At 39.0% G+C, this 19253-nt stretch overlaps 1 protein-coding gene across 1 annotated transcript in view; it reads right to left on the reverse strand.

The window, feature by feature from the left end:
• Positions 1-124: 124 nt before the first annotated feature.
• The window catches only part of lrriq1 (leucine-rich repeats and IQ motif containing 1), a 38535-nt gene continuing 19406 nt past the window's right edge, over positions 125-19253 (reverse strand). Inside the window, exons 17-28 of the mRNA XM_036585638.1 lie at positions 17575-17973; positions 17212-17386; positions 16495-16614; positions 15720-15809; positions 14051-14166; positions 13882-13953; positions 13382-13470; positions 12185-12286; positions 4543-4672; positions 4167-4227; positions 3888-4008; positions 125-402 (exon numbers count right to left, since the gene is read on the reverse strand). Coding sequence (XP_036441531.1) covers positions 269-402; positions 3888-4008; positions 4167-4227; positions 4543-4672; positions 12185-12286; positions 13382-13470; positions 13882-13953; positions 14051-14166; positions 15720-15809; positions 16495-16614; positions 17212-17386; positions 17575-17973 — 1609 coding nt within the window. The 3' untranslated portion in view covers positions 125-268. The remainder of the gene's footprint in view (positions 403-3887; positions 4009-4166; positions 4228-4542; positions 4673-12184; positions 12287-13381; positions 13471-13881; positions 13954-14050; positions 14167-15719; positions 15810-16494; positions 16615-17211; positions 17387-17574; positions 17974-19253) is intronic.

The following is a 19253-nucleotide window of genomic DNA, read 5'->3' on the forward strand; positions in this document are numbered from 1 at the left end:
GCAGATATTTGGGCTATACCTCATTCATTACTTTTAATTAATTTGCAAGGGAGGAAGCTAAATTTTAGTGAAACGGCAGCTGCAAGGAATTTCAGCAGAGATCAAATGTGCATTGTAAGGCTTGTTAAAAGCTTATGTTAAAAAAAAAAAAAAACATATCAATCACCACCGGAAAACGTGCACACCCACATGTGTAAATAAAAATACAAGGCACTGCTTTATGAAACATTGTTATCTCATGGTTATGGACAGAAAACTTTCTTTCTTTTTACTTGTTCACTTTGGCCCTCTTCTTGCCTCCGCCCCAGCCTCCACTCAGCCGCACTGGGTTGTCTCGGAACGAGATTCGCTCTTTTCGAGATGGAGCCGAGGTGACTCTTTTAGGAGACGGCACTTCTTTTTCTGTGAAAACAAAGTTGGCACTGTCAACCAAAATCACTTGGATTAGTTATCCTGCATATCTGCAATGTGGTGGCAAGAAAGTAAGTCGAAGTCTGTAGGTTCTAATGTGTTAATGTACTCTTAACATAGTCTCCAACGTTTAAAATGGGCATGCATGCCCACGGTGTCATAGCATGGATATGCAGCTCTTCATAAAGCTTAGCATCAGATGCTGTAGACTGCCTCAGAGTAGCTTCCATTTCAGTGTGTGCTTAGTGCAGATCTTTTCAAACACAGGGAACAAAGCGAGCTCTTTTCTGAGGCTGATGTGTTCCACGTGTACAGCCCACGGCCGCAGTAAGCAAGGAGTCGGCGAGACAGAACAGCGAGTGAGAACCTTCCTTACACACTGCAGGTACTGCACACATTTCAACACGCTTCCACACACTCCACACATTCAGCAAGGACACGTCCAGTCGCTGAGCTGGCTGATAGATCTGTAGGTAACTTCTCCAACCATGAGAAAACGAGCTCTGAACCTAGACTGCAGTATTTTATTTTCCTTTTCTTCAGCCCATAACAAATTCCATCAGTTGAATATTTGCATGTAATACATGTTTTCATTTTATAAAAGTTTTAGATGTATCTGATTTACACTGATTTTTAATGCAAATTGTTTATGGCTTTTAAATCACACTTGAAGCACAATGGAACAGTGAATAATTGCTTCAAAATAGACACATGCTGCTGCCAATGAGGAAGCTATTTCATAAAAAGGCCACTCACTTAACCGCTGTGACCAAACAAATTGTTTGCAGCCATTTTGTTTCCATTAGCTTTGGAAAGGGACAACAAAGAAACACTAAATATGCAAATCGGGAGATCTCCTCTGTACAAGCAAAGAAAATTGTTGTGGTGTTACCAAAAGTGTAACGGGTGTCATGTTGCATGAAGCTTATAGAGTATTTAGGGATCATCAATGTAACTGAATGTGGAGTTAGGAACACTTTTTGTTCTCATTTAGATGACCTAGTAGGCCATATTCACTCAATTCCAGCAAGCAAGGTTTTATAAAGAAAGGAAAGATTCATATTAATTTGGCTATTTAACAGCAAAAATCAAACATTTTAAACAAAAAATGTATTCAGTAATATGTATAGTCTCTGTTTTTCAAAACACGCAATGAAATTATGTAGCTCTTGCATGCTGCAATTACACTGAGTTAAACAAACAAATTATAAAATTGGCTAATGAATCTGAATGCCATAAAGGAAAATCTTCTCTGCTTATATACATATACATATTTCAATTTTCCATTGCTGATTTGATAAGCGTGGCCTCTGATGTGAAGAGAAAGAGCTCTACTCAAAACTTTTTCTGCTTTTCCAAACATTCCCACATAAACAGTGGATGTACCTGTGTGACACTCACAAGTCAGCCAGTCCACATCCTCGTGGATTTCATTTTCGAATCATCATCAGAATCTAATTTAGCCTCGTTAGGATGAACAGTGCTGTGCCTTCAGCGTCGTGGATCAGTGTGTAAAATGCGCTGAGCCCTGCTTGTGTCACTGAGTAGCATCTTTGTCAGTTTGAGGCCTGAGTTACAGCCTGTGTGACAGAGAAGCCACTCATTCAGGCTCTGAGAGACCTTTCGCTGCCCTACTTCCTGCTGAGAGAGAGAGAAGTATCTCCCTCGTTGTCGCCTCACTGACCCTGATATCTCCCTGTCTAGCTTACCCACACACACACCTCCCATTATCATGACCTACCACTCAGCAGCAAATACACAATACTGAAATGTAATAAATCATATATGTAATGCCTGTCGTCTTATCCAATGATGATCTCATAGAATTTCTGTACTGTGTCTTCATATCAGTTTTCCCTGTGCGCATGGTTATACACCCACCCACCTGCTTCCTCAATGGTGCAGTATTTATATTGGCAATTGACCCTCATGATTCAATCTCATATCCTTGTGTGAGTCTACAAGTCTACAGCTGACAAAAATTCTTTCCTACAAAAATTCTTTCCTACTTAATGTCTTTATGTAAGATTCCAGATTAATTCAGTTTTATGTTGGGATGAATTTCCTCGGTGCTATACTGAATGTATAATACTTCGTTCTTTGACCTCAACCCCATATTATATGGAAAAAAGGAAAGCTAGGAAAAAGAAAAGTCAAAAAGGAAAGCTAGCTGAAACAATTCAATGAGTGATATTCCTCTGTTTTACTGTATTACAGTTCTACACGGGAATTAATATATTCAGGAAAAAAATTTTATATAGCTTTTTTGAACCTAGAAACCACTGCTTATTCAGGTATATTTGCACCCAGCAAATACCTGAACTATGTCAACAAGATGACCACAGGCTGAAAATAACTGTCAAGTGTATGAATGTGCAGTTGTAGAAAATGTTTGCTAGGTCCATATGGTTGTTTAGGGCAAAAGTGTAATAAATAAAATACATATAGTATTGTGAAAAAAAGTAAGTGACCACCATTTCAAAACTGCCATTAAGTACAAGTTTTGCATTTTTTAGGAAATATTTTAAGAGATTCAGCTTGCTGAAGAAAGCAAAAGCCAAAGGAAAATAAGTGGTTCAAAATTTAAGTTCAAAAATTATTTAAAGATATAGAGAAAAGACATGGTAGAACATCAAAACTGTCACCATCAGATAAAAAGCGTTTTGCTTCTTTGGAGAAAATCACTCTTGCTTCAGGTCTGAAAAAATCTACAGGTGTTTCTGTCCATCATTCCAAACTATCCAAATCAAACAAATAAGCTGCCTGCATTCTCAGATCAATGGACTGACCAGCCCAGAGTCCTTACCTCAACATCACTGAATGTGTTTGGAATTACTTGGACTATGAGAAGCAGACCAATGCAACCACCTTTAAGACTGAACTTTGGAGGTGTGAAAAATATTTCTGCAGATTTCTTTAAAAAAAACTGAAAGCAAGTCTCTCAAAAAGAATGGAAGCTGTAAAGGCAAAGAGTGGACACACTAAAGTCTATAAAAATTATATTCTATTTAGTTATTGAAGCCTCTGTATGAATTTTATACTAAATATGCTTACTACTTTTTTCCTGACACTGAACAATGAATAACCTGAATTTAATTGCTGTTTTGACTAGAAATTAAATAAATGAAGGTGGTCTCTGGCTCCTGCACAGTACAATATTAGAAACACAGAAAAATATATTTAATATGGGAAATATATATGGTGCATATAGTCTCAAATATGTGGCAAAATGTAATGTAAACGTAATGTAAAAGTAATGTAATGGAAATGTAATGTAAAAGTCCATTTGTTCATTTAAACATATTTAGAGTTCCTTTTCCTCATGAAAATCCATCGGAAATATTTATTTGACAAACTGGGAAATGTTGTCCATTTGTTGTCCATTTGAGCTAACTGAGTTTGTATTGTTTGCAGTTTGATTTGCATGAGACGGCTGCTGGATGGTTATTATTCTGCTAGTAGTGTCGGGGACCTACTTGCATGTCCAACTGAGTGTCTGCGGACGTGAGCATGTTGGTTACAAAGTGGAGAGAAGCCAGTGGCGTCAGACCACAACCTCGCAGCTGAATCTGGACTTTCTCTGTACCTTGCTCCAGCCTGAGGAAAGACCAATAAACAACACATACACACACTTGTAAAACAACCATCACCTCAAAAAAGCTGCTTAGTACATTTCTTTATGACATGCAACACATATTTTATATTGATCTGAAGTAATATGACTTTCAAAAATTAAACTGAATAAATATCCTTACCACAAGCTGAACCCTCCCACCATTCAGAATATCAGGATCAATCTCCGGCAGGAAGCGATCACTATAAAAGTGTAGGTTAAAATTAATCATTAATCAAAATTAATAAAGTTAATCATATTACATACCATCAATATGCCTATCACTAACGTCTTTTTTATTTTACACTATTTCAAAACACCACCTGCTTTTTACTTTGTGTGCAAATTTAATGATAAATGGACCAACAGATGGTCCAAAATACTTGTTACATTAATGTACATTACATTTAAGAACATTTTTCATTTTCCCATAAAGTTACTATTGTGGGTTTGTTATGATAGTGATGATATGCAAAAATGAAGTTATACCTAATTAGGTTAAAGGGTGACAGACTCACCTTGTAGAAGAGTCAGAGCTTCTCTGGGTCTGTTCGGCTTGTGTGTGGAGCCACTGGTACGTTCTGTGCTGCTGCAGTCGTCCTGGCCCTCCACTCAATGCGTTCTCAACACTTACTTCTGCTCGGCCAGCTACGCTTGACATCAAAAATCAAACAAAGTGTCCAGTGAGATTATTTGTTTTTGTCATGCTCACTGTGGGACCACTGCCATGATGGAGTCACTGAGTATTTCAAGGAGCTTTCAAAAGAAAAGGAAAAATGAAATATATAACACATTTTGGATGCAGAGCCACTTGATAACAAATACAAATGAAAGTGGAAAATAAAGTTTTTATTTGAACCGGAAAAAAGCTGAATGTTTGACAAGCAGTTAAAGTTGCAGAGTTTACCGAGCTGTGAGAGATCAGCGCACACAGCATGGGCTGTTTACATTTCAGCTTAGGAGGCCATTTGTTTTGGACGGCTTAGAGGGGTATTACTATAATGCTCCAGCAGTGGGTCACTGAGGCAAATGAAGAGGTTTGCTTTCAGTAGGTTTTGTGGTCTCTTCTTAAACCTACTGAGCTGTGATATGAACTTAGACTGAACATTCAGAGATTAAGTAGGCACTTGATTTACAGCCAGTGTCGAGACGTGCCACCAGAAAGTCGTAATTCAAAGCAAACATGAGCACTCAGCAGAGAGCAGTGCAGGCGAGGAGGAGTGTGAATCGATAACGACTTCTGACAGCCAAGTGCTGGAACTAATGAGCCATTTATTTAAGTCATTCTCATGGTTTTGCCAAGATGTAAAGGACAGACAAAGTTTATGGGTTACAGTTGTCATGGGTTAATTGAAAATCCACTAAAAATGTCAAGCGATTAACTCCTCACATGCAGTTCAAATGTTAGAGATAGGCAGCACTTGGTGGTGTTGAAAAGTAGCAAAACATCCAGTGTGGACAGAATTGGACTAGAAACATTGAAACAAAGGTCAATAGTTATTTAATATACTTTAGATTATTAAACAGACAAAACTTGTTATTTGAATATTGTAAGTCAAAAGCAAAGTGAGCTTTGAAAACAATACAGTGCATGAAATATGATGTTATAGTTTCATATTTATTTGTTCAACTTGCGTGTAGTCTTACTGTTTAAGACGACATTTTTAATAGTGCAGTATTGTGTCAATAGAGTGGAAATATTACAAGGATATGAAGGCATGAGTCCAGTTAATCTACACTGCAGGTGAAAAAATACGTTAATCCATCTCAGGAATATTCTTTTTTTTTTTACTTAAAATTCATCAACTTCTAAAGATTTTTCAAGATTTTTGAGGTATTTTAGTGATTACATTTCAAGGTAAAGTGTAGTTATGGTGGACTGGAGCAGCCAAAAATAGTGTGAACAGGTTTTTTAATTAATGTTTTACATTATTTATTCTAAACATGCACATAGGTTGTTATGAAGGACACTTATGTTTCAAATGTATTTCACCTTTACTAAATGTAATATCAGTGGGACACAAATGGCACTTCAATCGTGGAATCACCCTTGCATGTCTAGAATGTAAGATCCCAGAAGTGTCCAGCAGGATGCGGACCTCCTCTAGTCCCCATGTGGCCGCTGTATACCCCACCCTCAGGACGTTGGGGGGGCCAGGAGTCACGGCTATTAAGGGGGGCTCTTAAGCACATTAAGTGATATGGAACTGGCTATGGCAGCAGTGGTAGGAGACATGTCACCATATCAGAGAATCAGCTCTTTCAGGCAGTGAGCTGCCAGGCTGAGTCTGTACTGCTGGGGGTGGGTCAGGGGGAGCAGGTCATGACCTCCTCACAGTAACCCCTCAAAGAGTAGTGGGCAGGTATCTTAGACAACCCTGTCCACCCAAGAACAATGACAAGGTCAAACATAGTTTACTCTGACAAACTTACAAGCGAATCAAAACTAATGGAAAAAAGGGGGGAAAATGCAGACTCAATATTGTTATTATCTTTTTCTAATAAGTTTTATTTTTCCAGTTACTTGGGCAATAAAAGCAAATGAAAAAGATCCTCATATTTTGAGGGAGGACAAAAATAAGTAATTTCATAACTAAATAATCATTTACCTTGTTGGGTTATATGCTTGATCAGATAGAATAGTTTAAACTGACAGGAGAGATCTGGATTACATGACAGTGAATGTTCTTGCCCCGCATGATGGCTAGGTTTTAAGGCATTTCTGCAACTGACTCATTAAATTAGAATTTAGTCCTCCAGATGCCAGATCTATTTGACCACAGTGAAGCCACAGGTCAGCAAAAGTCGCACGAGCGCGCACACACAAACACAGCAAACAAGAACTGGCCTCTTGTCTAGCAAATATGTAAGAATCTGCATATGTGTGTGCATATGTGAGAGTGCAAGCAAGTGGGTGGGTGTGTGTGTGACATACCCATGGGGCTTTGAGTGTTTGGGAGTTCTCTTGGCAGACTCAAAGGAGGAGGTCAGGTCTTTTATCGTGAGGTTCTGTCTCCTACTTTCTTTTGCCCTAGGTCAAGCCTTCACCTCCAGAGAGCAGACCACAGGCGGTCAACCAGCGGTCAACATACACACAGGCGCGCACACACACACCCCTGCATACTATGCAAATACTATGGAGGAGCACAAAACACTGATCACCCTTGCAGATCTATCACAACTATCAAAGGATCAATGTGAAACAAAGCAAAATTTAAAAAAAACACTGAATCTATAGCAGATGATTCAAACTCTACAGAAGTGTGAGAGAATGAATTACATAGCATTTTAAATGCTGACAAAGTAATGCAAAGTACAGCTGAACACACATCACATGAGTTTAATTGTGAACCTTATCAGTGTATATTTATAGAATTGGGATGAACATTCCCTATGTACACTGCTGTGCAGAAGTCAGAGACCACCCTGTTTCTATTTAATTTACAGTCAAAACTGCCAATTAAATACAAGGTATTCATTTTCAGGGTCAGGAAAAAAACAGGCAATATACATTTAACAGAAAATTGGACAGAAACCCCAACAACTAAATATATTTTTTTTTTCAGTATTTAGTGAAAAAAAGCTTCCATTCTTTTCAGGAGACTTGCTTTCAGATTCTCATAGAAATCTGCAGGGGTATTTTTCCACACTTCCAAAGTCCAGTTTTACAAGTTGGTTGCATTTTCAGGTTCTCATGATCCAAGTAGGGTCATTAAATGATGTGCAGCTTATTTGTTTGATTTGCAAATTTTCTTCTTTTTGTCTATTTCCTTTTCTCAGTAACAGCTTAACAGCTACACATCCTTTCACTTCCCACAGTGTTGAGTTGTCGTCTTACAGTTTCTCAGATCTAAACCAAGCGTCAAGCTTGATTTTCTCCTATTTCTCAAAGACGAAAGCTTTAAAGCACTGTTTATCTGATGGTCTGCCAGGTCTTGCACAGTTGTTATGAGTCTCGTTTTCTCTATATCTTTTATCAATTTTTTGTACTCCAGTTTTGGAAACTCCTGTTTTCTCACTTATTTTCTTTCCCCTTCCTTATGCAAGTGAATTATCTTATATCTAATCTTTTAAGAAAGGTTTTTTGAAAAATAACTTGTCCTAAGTGGCTGTTTTGACCAGACATTAAACAGATGAAGGATGGTCTCTGAATTTTGCTCAGCACTATCTGTATTAAAATGCAATCTGAATGTACACCTGCTTTCATTTCCACTATTGATTCACTTGACTATTCTAGGTTTTGTTATTTATGTGAGTTACTCAGTACTGGACATGATCTCACTGAATACTTATCATGCTTATCTATAACAGCATGAACAGCACACTAATCATGTTATGTATGGAAAGGAAACACAGGAAACAAAGCCAAGGTGTATGCAGCCAAATAAGGCTTGACACACTTTAAATAACTGAAAAACAATAAATAAAAACCTAAAAAACTCACAATATGTAGCACACATTACCTTACATAGGCAAGTGAGTTGAAATGCTCCATTGGAGTGATACTGATGCAATCAATCATCACCAAACTGTAAAACTTAGACGGGGTTACTTACATTTGTTATAGAAAATGACAAAAAAATGTATTTGCCCTTATCTAGGCATAACTTAGTGTTTTTAAGTACTACATACACAAGATATTTTAGAGCAGCTCAGAGGCATTAAGGTTTAACCACAAAATGCCAAAGAATTACACACTGTTCATAGGCAATAACTCATCTAAACAGATCTCAGGTCCTCACTATAACTCCATTAAGTGCTTAGGGGTGAATTATTTTGGGATCCTCTCTTCTACACCAAAAGTGTGGAGATGAGCAGATGAAGACAAAATGTGGTTACTAACTAGTTACATTTACTCTCTTTCTTTTATGCTGTTACATTTTAGTCACGAATATTTAGTTACAAATTATGTTTTTTGTTTAATTTCATTCTGTTACATTAGTGACAGAAATCTGTGCTTTCTGATTGGTGATACCTGAGTCTTCTACCCAGTTCTGATGAAGACACAGGAGGTCAGAATATTGGGCACAGGATTTATGTGCATCCCCTGAGCACATGTGCACAAAACGACAGCGTTTCACTGGCTGTGTAAATCAAATGCCATGGACTAGTAAAACTAGTAGAAGTGAAGGACGCACTCTGGTTAAAGGCAGCTCCCTGGCTGATGTCAGCTCCTGGAGGGCCATATACAGGTATGCACAAATCTATCAAATACAGTCATAAGGTCATGTTTGGCTCAAATTCCAGGTTTTGTTTTTTTTTTTTAAGTGAAAATAAGTGCACATCCTCTATAGACAACACACTTCTACACATTTTTATGCAAACTTTCTGTTTATTTGCTGACTTTTGCAAAAGTTTTATGGTACATTTTATGGCACAGTTTTATTTTTTCCAATATGTTAAACTCAGGAAATAAATAAGAACAGTGCAGTAAAATGAAGAAAAAATGCCATGTTCCAAGTTTGTTCCCTGTAGAGGATGTGTACTTTTCAGTTAGAAAACATGTAATTTAACCAGAGATTTTCTAACTTTTGCATATGTCTGTAGCTTCTACTGAGTTACAACTAATGTGTCAAGTGTGATCTACATCAATGTATTTATTCATTTGGACTTCATTCTTTTCCAAAAAACAGCCCACACTTCAGACTGGGGAGGATAAATAGTATGAAATAGTCTCTCAAATTTCTTTTTTACAAGGCATATAATATGTTAAATGTCATCTACATTAATAACAATGAATACTGGATGAATACCAACCATCAAGACACTAAACTCTGATCTGTTACATGAGTCAAATCCGTTTTCAGTTGGACATAAACTACTTTCCTAAATAATTCAGTAGGAGAGGATTTAACAGCTTATCACATTTCTTTACTACAATGCAGATAATATGTTAAATGTGATCTACTTAAAAAAACAGTGAATACTGAAGTTTTCTAGTGCTAAACTCTGATATATTTCTAGGGTCGTATTCACTCTTTCTGACAGAGGAATATCTCCAAGAACTGCACTGGTACACGGCAGCTTAAGTGCTCTTTCACTAGATGCTGTGCTTTGGAGTGTACGGTCAGTGCACGCGTCCAGCTTTCCTCCAGTCCTGACCTGTGGAAGGCACCAGTGCCCCCCCCCAGGGACACCCTCATGCCTCGGGCCACAAGCTGCCCGCCGCTCCCCTGCACTCCCCCGACAGGGGTTTGCATTTCAGCCCCCCGCTCCAAGCCCCCTTCTGGAGGTGATTAGCCCCCTGAAGCCGTGACAGATTCTTTCCGAGATATCCGACTCGCTCGTGTTTATTTTATCCAGGCTCTCTTTTGTGGATGTGCTGGACATGAAGTAACCCACTTGAAAATGGGGATCAGCTTACATACGCCAGGGGATCGGTGGAGGAGTCGCAACAACAAAAAAAAAAAAAAGAAAAAGAAAAGAAGGAAAAAAGGAAGGAAGGAAAGAAAGCAACCTTTTTCATAAAAAGAGGAAAGGTTTTGCTTTTACTTATATTGACTTTTACTAGTACGGAAAGGATTCTGGAGTGAGCTAAAAAGAGAGAGAGAGACAGAGAGAGAGAGAAAGAGTGAGAGAGAGAGAGAGAGAGAGAGACAGAGAGAGAGAGAAGGAGAATGACCGAAAATCAGAAAGAGAAACAGAGTGAGGCAGAAGAAAAGGAATGACTTTCCTATCTTTATCTGTGCATCTATTTCTCTTGCCACTCCTTTCAAATCATCCCTCCAAATCTCCATCATGTCTAACGACCAGCACCCCCAGCAGAAGGGGAACTTCGTCTCTGGTGGAAGGACACTGGGCTACAGATATATCTCTCTCTGAGGGGTCTGGAACCCCTCAGTGGTCTACCTCCTCTGCACTTAACTCAATTTCACACTTCAGGTTAGCTACAAAGTCCTCTTGAAATACAATCATCTTGTTTATTCTCCATCATCCCAAACAACTTAATGGCTGGCTATTTACAACCGCGTCATATGCCTTCAATTTGATCAAGTGATGGGTGCGTTTCTGTGTATTACACGCAAGGTAGCACAGGTTTCCCGGTGTAAGCCCCCCTAGAAACAAACAGATCTAACTGAAAACACTTTCCTCAAAAATGCTAACAATGCCAAAAACAGATCAAGAATTAAGCCAGTAAGGACCAGTCAGTGAGAAGCTCAGTAATTAACATTAGCATAGCAATTAGCATTAGCATAGCAATTAGCTCAGTCATCATTTTTCTTCAAATGTTCAAAATATTGTGAGAGTATTGAATTGTGAACCCTGTATCAAGAGTTGAATCAAATTATGGGCTAAGTGTATCATTATAACCCTATTTATGTTATTTAAGCTTAGACAATAATGTAAATTTAGACAATGATTACTGTTTAAAACAGTTTACATAAAATGAACATTGTTATTACAATATGTAGGCGACAGAATGTGCCGTGAAGTCCTCTACAAAGAGATCGATTCAAGGCAATGAATTTCATTATTTTAGTGTGAATTTCTACAAATGGCGTTGGCATTCTTACAGGGACTTTCCTTTAAGCTTCTGTAGTTTTGCTGTATTAAGTGTATCAAGCGAGTTGTCACGTTCAAATGGTATCAAACCTGGTATGGTATCAAGTTCTTGAATGTCGTACCTCCTCTTGATATTCAAAATGAAGACTGATCCCAAATCACCTGTCTATGTCTATGTCCCTCAAAGAATCCACAAAATAGTTCCATGTGGTTGACTACTTTTCCATTGTTTGTCTGCTGCTACTCAAACTGAATTAATGATAAATGATCTAATAAAGCTGAAAGACTATGAAAAAATAATACCATTTTGAACAATACAAACTTCACACTTCAGTCGCTTTTTATTGTTAACCAAATAAAGAATAAGCCCTCAGCAGTTTGATTTCTGTTCTGAATGTGTGCGCACTTTGGCACAAAAGCTATCACAGTGCATCCAGCAATAAAGGCAGGATCACACTTCTTTTATGTAGTGATAGAAAACATGGCAGCATGCAGAGAGCTCCATGCTGATACATTTTACTATGGCTAATGTAGATATGAGCTGCAGCTTAAAAGTGACATTGCCAAATCTCTAAATGTATTATCTGTGACTTGATAGGTAAGATGGTAAGACTTCATGGTAAAGTTTTTTGTGACTTGTCATGGTGTCAGTCCTACCTTTAATGTCATCTTTGCATTCAGGTTGGGGTCTTTTCCGGATATTTATTGGCACGGGCTGCTTACTGTTGTTCCTGAACAAGGCCAGACGCACTGCTGGGTCTGCAGCACAAGAACACAAAGAGGAACACAGCTAGAGTGAGCTTACATGGAGCCCAGCATGGCCCCATGCCCTGGAACGCACAGACATACATGGACACAAACCGCACCTTCACTTTGCATTAGGACACCATGCAGCTTCAGCAGGAGCAGAGGCTTTGTGCGCTCCACACAGGCCCTCATTTCATGAGCCTATGATTGGATTTGTGGCATTAAGAGTCACGCTCTCCTGACCCTGATCAAAGCCAGCCCTAGGACAGGCCTCTGGGCCTGAGACCCAGGCTTCAACTACTGTCTCTGGGGTTCCTCTCACGCTCACAGCCCCATTAGGCAACCTCAGGACCGGAGACTTTCCAACAGCTCCTGATAATAAAAAACGGGCCTGGGCACTCAGAGGGGAGCTTGGGACACAGTGCAGTATGGAATAGCCACTTCTTGTGAGTGCTCTTAAGTTCAGGAGAATCGAACATGACGGGGAACAGGGAGACCAGAGGGGAGCTGCTTGCTGTTACTGCACATTAAGCTGCACCAAGAGGAAAGGCTCCGTGCTAGCGTGGCACGACTGCTGACCAGAGACATAGAAAGAAAAACAATAACAAACCCTTAGAGACAGACACTGTTTTGGGAAGTGGTCTTTTTTCCATTAAAGCTCTCTTTCCTAGTGCAAACTGGTGCTCCAGATGATCTCTGGAGGTATTTCCAAAGGAGCTGCCACAGGGGAAAATTTAGGTAAACATGAGCATATACGGTGTCCTTCACCTTACTATCCTGCAGTTCCTTCTCACGTTATTACAGATGTCCATAAGGATGAGTAAGGCTCAGTCTTTACTGAAATGCATAGTTCTAAAAGTATGGCTACAAATACAAAGACAAGTGAGACAGAGAAAAAGAAAAGTGAGTGCGAGAAAAAGCAATTTCCAATAAGGAAAATCTGAATAAGCACTGCAAATTGTATTACACTACACAGACATTCTTCTCTTTTGCATATTTCCATTCCGTCAAGAATCGTCCTGGAGCAATATAAAGTCCATTATGGTGATAGAATGAGTAAAAGTAAAACCATGCTAACTAAACACAAAAAACCTCCATTACACTTACCCAATAATTTTTTCTGCTCCTGATTCCTGGCTTTCATTTTCTTGGCTCTTTTTAGCATAAGGAGGGCAGTGGAGCCACAGCTGATGCCCCTGAGAGAAAAAGATGGCAGCACCAGTAACTAAGTAACACACATCAATAAGGGTGAAATGTGATGATATTTATTGTGATAAACTGCCATACTACAGCACAATATGCTGTTCTGAACATACTGTAGGATATGTTTTGTCTCGTTACAGAGAGAGATTAAATAGTCCTGTTTAACTGGATTTAGTCCAGAACAGTATGTGAATGGTTGAATAAAATCATTATATTCATAGTTTTTGATAGGACTGGAGGATTGTGTCTGTTCCAACTTATCAAACCTCAGAAAAATTTAATATTGTGATGAGTATTTTGTATCATGTACTCTACACTTAAATATCTGCAGTAAGACTTTTTCTGTTGCACAGAATCTTTGGTTCTAGACAACATTAGTTCAGTGATAAAGAACTGAATCATACCATTCTTCAAGAATTTTCTCTGATCTTTCTGACAAAGCACCACGTCCTCGCGTTGATGGTGGAGATTGCATTCTATAAAAAAAAACACAGACTACATAATAAATAACTTGTCAATGTTTAGAAGACATTTGGCAACCAACTGCTGAATCAGTACCAGTACAAATTTTACCTGATGTCCGGGTCGGGACTCTGTTCTGATGCTACTGCTACCTCACTGCCGGTCCAGGCTTGTTTGGGTTTCCATGGCAACACAGGTGTACTCAGCTCAGGCAGAAGAAGACGAGGCTAAAATGCCAACAAAAAATCATAAAACAAATCCTTAAAGAAATACTTCAGTGAAAAATCAAAATTCATGCAATTTTCCACTTAGCCTAGATGTAGTCGATCAGCCAAGATATGTTAGTCCAAAATTTGCTTCTGCAGTTTAGTGCTGGAGCTACAAACATTACATTGTTAACAAAATCTAGAACGCTATAGTCTTAGAAATAGCTTTGTGAATACCAACCCTGGTGTTAACTAAAATTGTTGCCAGGTAAAGTTTAGTTCATCTTTATAACTGACAGTAAGTCATACTGTGTCCTAAATCGGGCTGGGCACTATGACAATATATATTATCATCATAAATTCCCTCACAATATGCTTTTCCGAGCATATCATGGTTATCTTCTGTACTTAATCACTTCCCGCCTATATGTTTGATTACAAAGAGAGCACAATTAGTCCTATTTAATTGGTGGAGTATGGTATGTGAAATGCTCAATACCAATAAATATCAATCATTGCATTAATTATTTTTGACACTTTTTTAAATTTTGTATTACTTTGTCTCCATTTGTAACAATTCTGGATATAATGAGTTTTTGAAAATAGTAACAGCTGATGTATAATGGAAAAACCCATTTTTTATTTCTTTCCTAAAGTTGGTATTAATCATAATATTACACTGATATTTCTAAGAATGAGGAAATTCTTAAAAGTGGTCTATAATGCGTTTTGGAACAAAATCCTTCAAATGTTCTGACATATTGTGTATCGTGAAAACATCTTGAAGTATCGTGATATTACATTTTTCCATACTGCCCACTTTTAGTCCAAAAACACTTTAGTATGAAAACAAGTCTGCACAACCTTAATGAAGACCTGGATGTGGTTTGAGCACGTTGAGAGAAGTTTTGGTGATGTATTTTTATGGAAATGATATTGCTATTTGGGTGACTATGGACATCAAATTTTTGTTGCAACATTAGCCTAAAGAAGCAAAATCGACACTCCGGACATGTCTAGGCTGACCGACCAGAGTAAGTGGAAAATTGATTTTTCATGAAACTATACCTTAAAAGTCCCACACTGTAATTCTATGCTGTACTGATTTACACTTTGAAATAAAAGGAAAGCACAGCTTGAGAACAAGCAGTCAAGATATGTCAAGGATGTTTTTTGCAATGTTATTATACTCTCAAATCAAAAGGTGTTGAAAAGTGAAATCATCCTGACAATGAGCCTGCACTGCTCAAATAGCCAGTTAAAGCCCTTCTTCATGCACCAGTTTTATTGATCTTGGTCTTTGTTTCTCAGGATTAAAGTTCTTTCTGCAGTTACTCTATCACTGTTCCAGCAGCTGCACTGCATCATAGCCTAGCTACCGTGATGCAGACAGTCCAGCTCGAGGCCCCCTCAGAAAAGGCCTGCTCTGAAAAATGACATCTGCTGATTCTAAGGAAGTTTGCGGCCTAGAAAGTAATTGTGTTTTTGGAGGTAATAAATCCAATGATAAATTACTCATAAAGGCTCATATTGGGCCGGCCCACAGACAGTGGGAGGGCTTTTCTGGCTGTTACCTTTGGCAGGAGCAGCTGTTCCAAATATGGTGGCAATCCGGACAACGAGGCATCGGAATGCAGAGCTATCCAGTCACTCTCCATCGCCTCCTATTCAACCCCCAGAACATATGCACATCTTGAGAGAGCTTAAATAGAACCTCATCCCTCTGAAAATTAGCCAACATCTCAAGATTTGTACTGTTGATGAAGTGCATCCTGTTGTTGTGGTTATTTGCTTCAAAGCAAGAGGCAAATCACATTAGCCTAAAAGCACTGAACTATCATTGATGTGTTCTCTGAGTGCACACAAACATTCAAGCCCTTGATGACATGTTCACTTCAAAACAGGAAATGAGTAGTTGAAGACTGTTACATTTGCATTTACTAAATGAAAACTTCAAAGTATGAAATGAAGTTTCATAAAACTAGACACTCAGACACTCACTAAAAAATAACACTTCAAAAAGTGAACATACCAATATTGACATCTGCATTTTTATCATATATATTGTGAATCACTTGTTACTCCATATCCATGTCTCTTACTATGTGACTTGGGTTAAAGCTAAGCAAACCAAAAGCATTCAGGCAGAAAACTGTGGGTGACGAGAGTCAGAGACTAGCCAAGCTTTGGTCTCCGCTCATTGATTACTACACTGTGTCTAAAGCTAATCGCTGGTGACAACTTCCCACCTCCCTGCTAAGACTGCAAGTATCAAGGCTGTCAGCACAGCAGTGCAGGCTGTGTAGTGATTTCACAGCAATGACAGGAGCACCATGCGTCCGCTCCTACCTCATCAAAAATGAATTCGTCCACGTCCACCTCCTCAAAGGCCTCGTCCCCCTCTGAGATCTGGGCGAGAGCGAGAGCACGAGCCAGTCTTCTTCGTAGTGCGTAGCCCCTCCACACTGCCTGTGGGGGCAAACGCATGAGACTATGAATCACCCACAAACGTAAATATTGTGTGTTATCCCATTAGGAAGATAAAACATGTTAACCTCTGTTTAATTGCCTCGTGGTCTGCTGTTTGAACTCTCTGTGACTTAGGCGCTATAAGACAAATGGAACACCAGGATGCCCTTAAATCTCCATATTCCCTATGGGTGTGGGGAGGGCTTCACAACATCACAGATCAGAATTCAAGTGCTCCCACCTCGGTGAAACATTGGAATTCGATTAATCTTGTTTTTTTCCCTCTCTGTCAAAGCCTTGGGGACTCATCAACCACAAGTAAGGGAGAGAAAACGTCTCTCAGAAGTTATGTGTGAAAAGAATGGCCAGTTTTCAAACGTACTGTCTGCCTATTCAAAACAAGCATGTGGCAGTAATAGTGCAATGAAGATTATATAATTTTATTCACAATTTTTATTACCTTCATAAAATCCAGAATGAAAAAATATTGACAGAAGCTTATTATTGTGGTGCAAATTCTAACTGATCAGGCAGTGAAATAAAGGGATGCTGTTTGGAGCTTGTCCTATAAAAGTAGCTCAAAAAAGTAAATCTTACTTGAATGACAGTGGCAGCGTAGTCTTTATTTAGAGGCTTGAGACTCTTTTCATTAGATTTCGCTCTCTGCTGAGGACTCCATCTCCCGTTAGCCTTTGCAGGTGGCTCTGACGGGCCCGTTCGTCTGCTCTGTCTGTGTTTCCGCCAAAAGCGTTGGATCACAATGGCTGCCATGCTGCATGATAGCACAGAAAGCAATTACACATGATTGAGTGCTGAGGTTATGGGTGAATAAATGTACACCTACTTGCTACCCAGTGACCGTTTTAACTGGGTGGCCTCTGACGTTTGCATCATACTAAAAATCACTTTGTATAAAAGCTTACATATCAAATAACAAAATAAAAAATTTGTCACTCATACGTTTTCAGGTCCATCCTGGCTGCCTTGATGGTGTGTCTGCTATACCCTGATTGTTCTTCTCTGAATTTCTTGAGTGGATTTATGCAGCCAACGACACAATCAGCTGGCAGGTCAGCAGCTTGATGCTCAGGGTGGCTTTTGTGGATACCAGTCAGGTGTGCTCTTCGCTGGCTCTGGGTCTCCTGCTCTCCTGGGTGCAGCTGGGGACTCTCATACTTTGTTAGGTCCCCATCAGATACATCATGCAGGCAGCTGGAGGCACCAGGTTCTTGAGCGGCTGTCTCAGAGACACTGCTGTCGCCATACTCATGAGCGTAACGCTGCTCTTCAGCCAATCGGAACAGCTCTGTACCATGGTTTCTGGCCAGGAGCTGAGCATCCAGCATAGAGGGAGCCAAGCTATGCAATACACAACACACACACAGAACATCCCGTAGGTGCCATTTATAAGCCAACTTTCAGCATAAAGAAGAGCAAAAATTAATAGTAAAAAACACTCAAGCATCACTTAATGAAAGAATCAAAATGTGAGCTAAAAATGATGTAACCTGTTCATTTTTGTAAAGTTGCTTTTCATAATCTGTTATTACTTATGTACAAGAAGTTATGAAGGCAGGTTTTATTTATTTACATGCTTATAAAGCTTTTGTAAATGTATTTATAACTGTTAGTTTTTGAGAAAGAAATATATAGGGACACAAAAATGTCATAGATGCCTTTCAATGTTCAAAAAACTGAAAGAAAGATTCACAATATTGAATACAATGAGAAGAAAGCTGTTTGGCAAATTATTGCATATGTGAACCATCTTAAGGCTGGCTTTACACTATGAAATTTTCACACAATTTTAGTTGCTTGAAACCTGCAAGAACCTAAACTGCACTGGAACTGCATAAAGTAAAACACCTTGCAACTCATGTGAAACTCAGAAGCAACAGTTTCAAGAGTCTCAATAAGTTTCATGAAACAGCCAATAGAAACGTAGATGAGGCATTGCGTGATCATGTCAAACAACACCACGTCAAATGACTGATTACAAACTGCATTGGCTTGATGGACAAGAAAATGAAAGAGAAGACAGTCTTTCAGAAACTTGACACTCCTAACTGACACAATGCAATGTCAGTAAACTGAGGGATGACAAAAAACAAATGAGAGTTACTTGAAGATAGCGTTGCTGTTCACTTGATTTGATTGTTATTAACTGCTGTGTGTAACCATCAAATTGCGGGGATATTAGGGTGCAGGCAGCTCAACTAGTTGCATGAAAGTTTCACTTTGTAAAGCCAGCCTAAGTCATCTCATCACTAAGCTGGAAATTTTGTAATGTCTTGCATTTGAAAGCAAAAACTTGTTTTCCTAATTTCTGAAAGAGTTGTGTGTGTAATTTACTCAGTACAATTAAAATGATCTACAGAATGGCACAAAAAATCTAAATTTTGCTTAAAAAAAGAGAATGATTCTGGCCATATGCTTTAAGAAGTTGCACTCCGCAATGTCACTCTGTCATATAATGAGGCTTTTCATCATGGGGATTAAGTGTGTACAAAGGCATCTCAATCTCATGCTAATTATTCTATTAGCAACGGCTGCTTCTCCCCCTCCTAATCCTGCCCTCTGAGCTCTTCACTACTGTTGCCCTCAGTAACCAGCTCTGACCACACAGAACCCCAGCTATT

The sequence above is a fragment of the Colossoma macropomum genome, unplaced genomic scaffold, assembly GCF_904425465.1.
Source record: "Colossoma macropomum unplaced genomic scaffold, Colossoma_macropomum, whole genome shotgun sequence".
Classification (NCBI taxonomy): domain Eukaryota; kingdom Metazoa; phylum Chordata; class Actinopteri; order Characiformes; family Serrasalmidae; genus Colossoma; species Colossoma macropomum.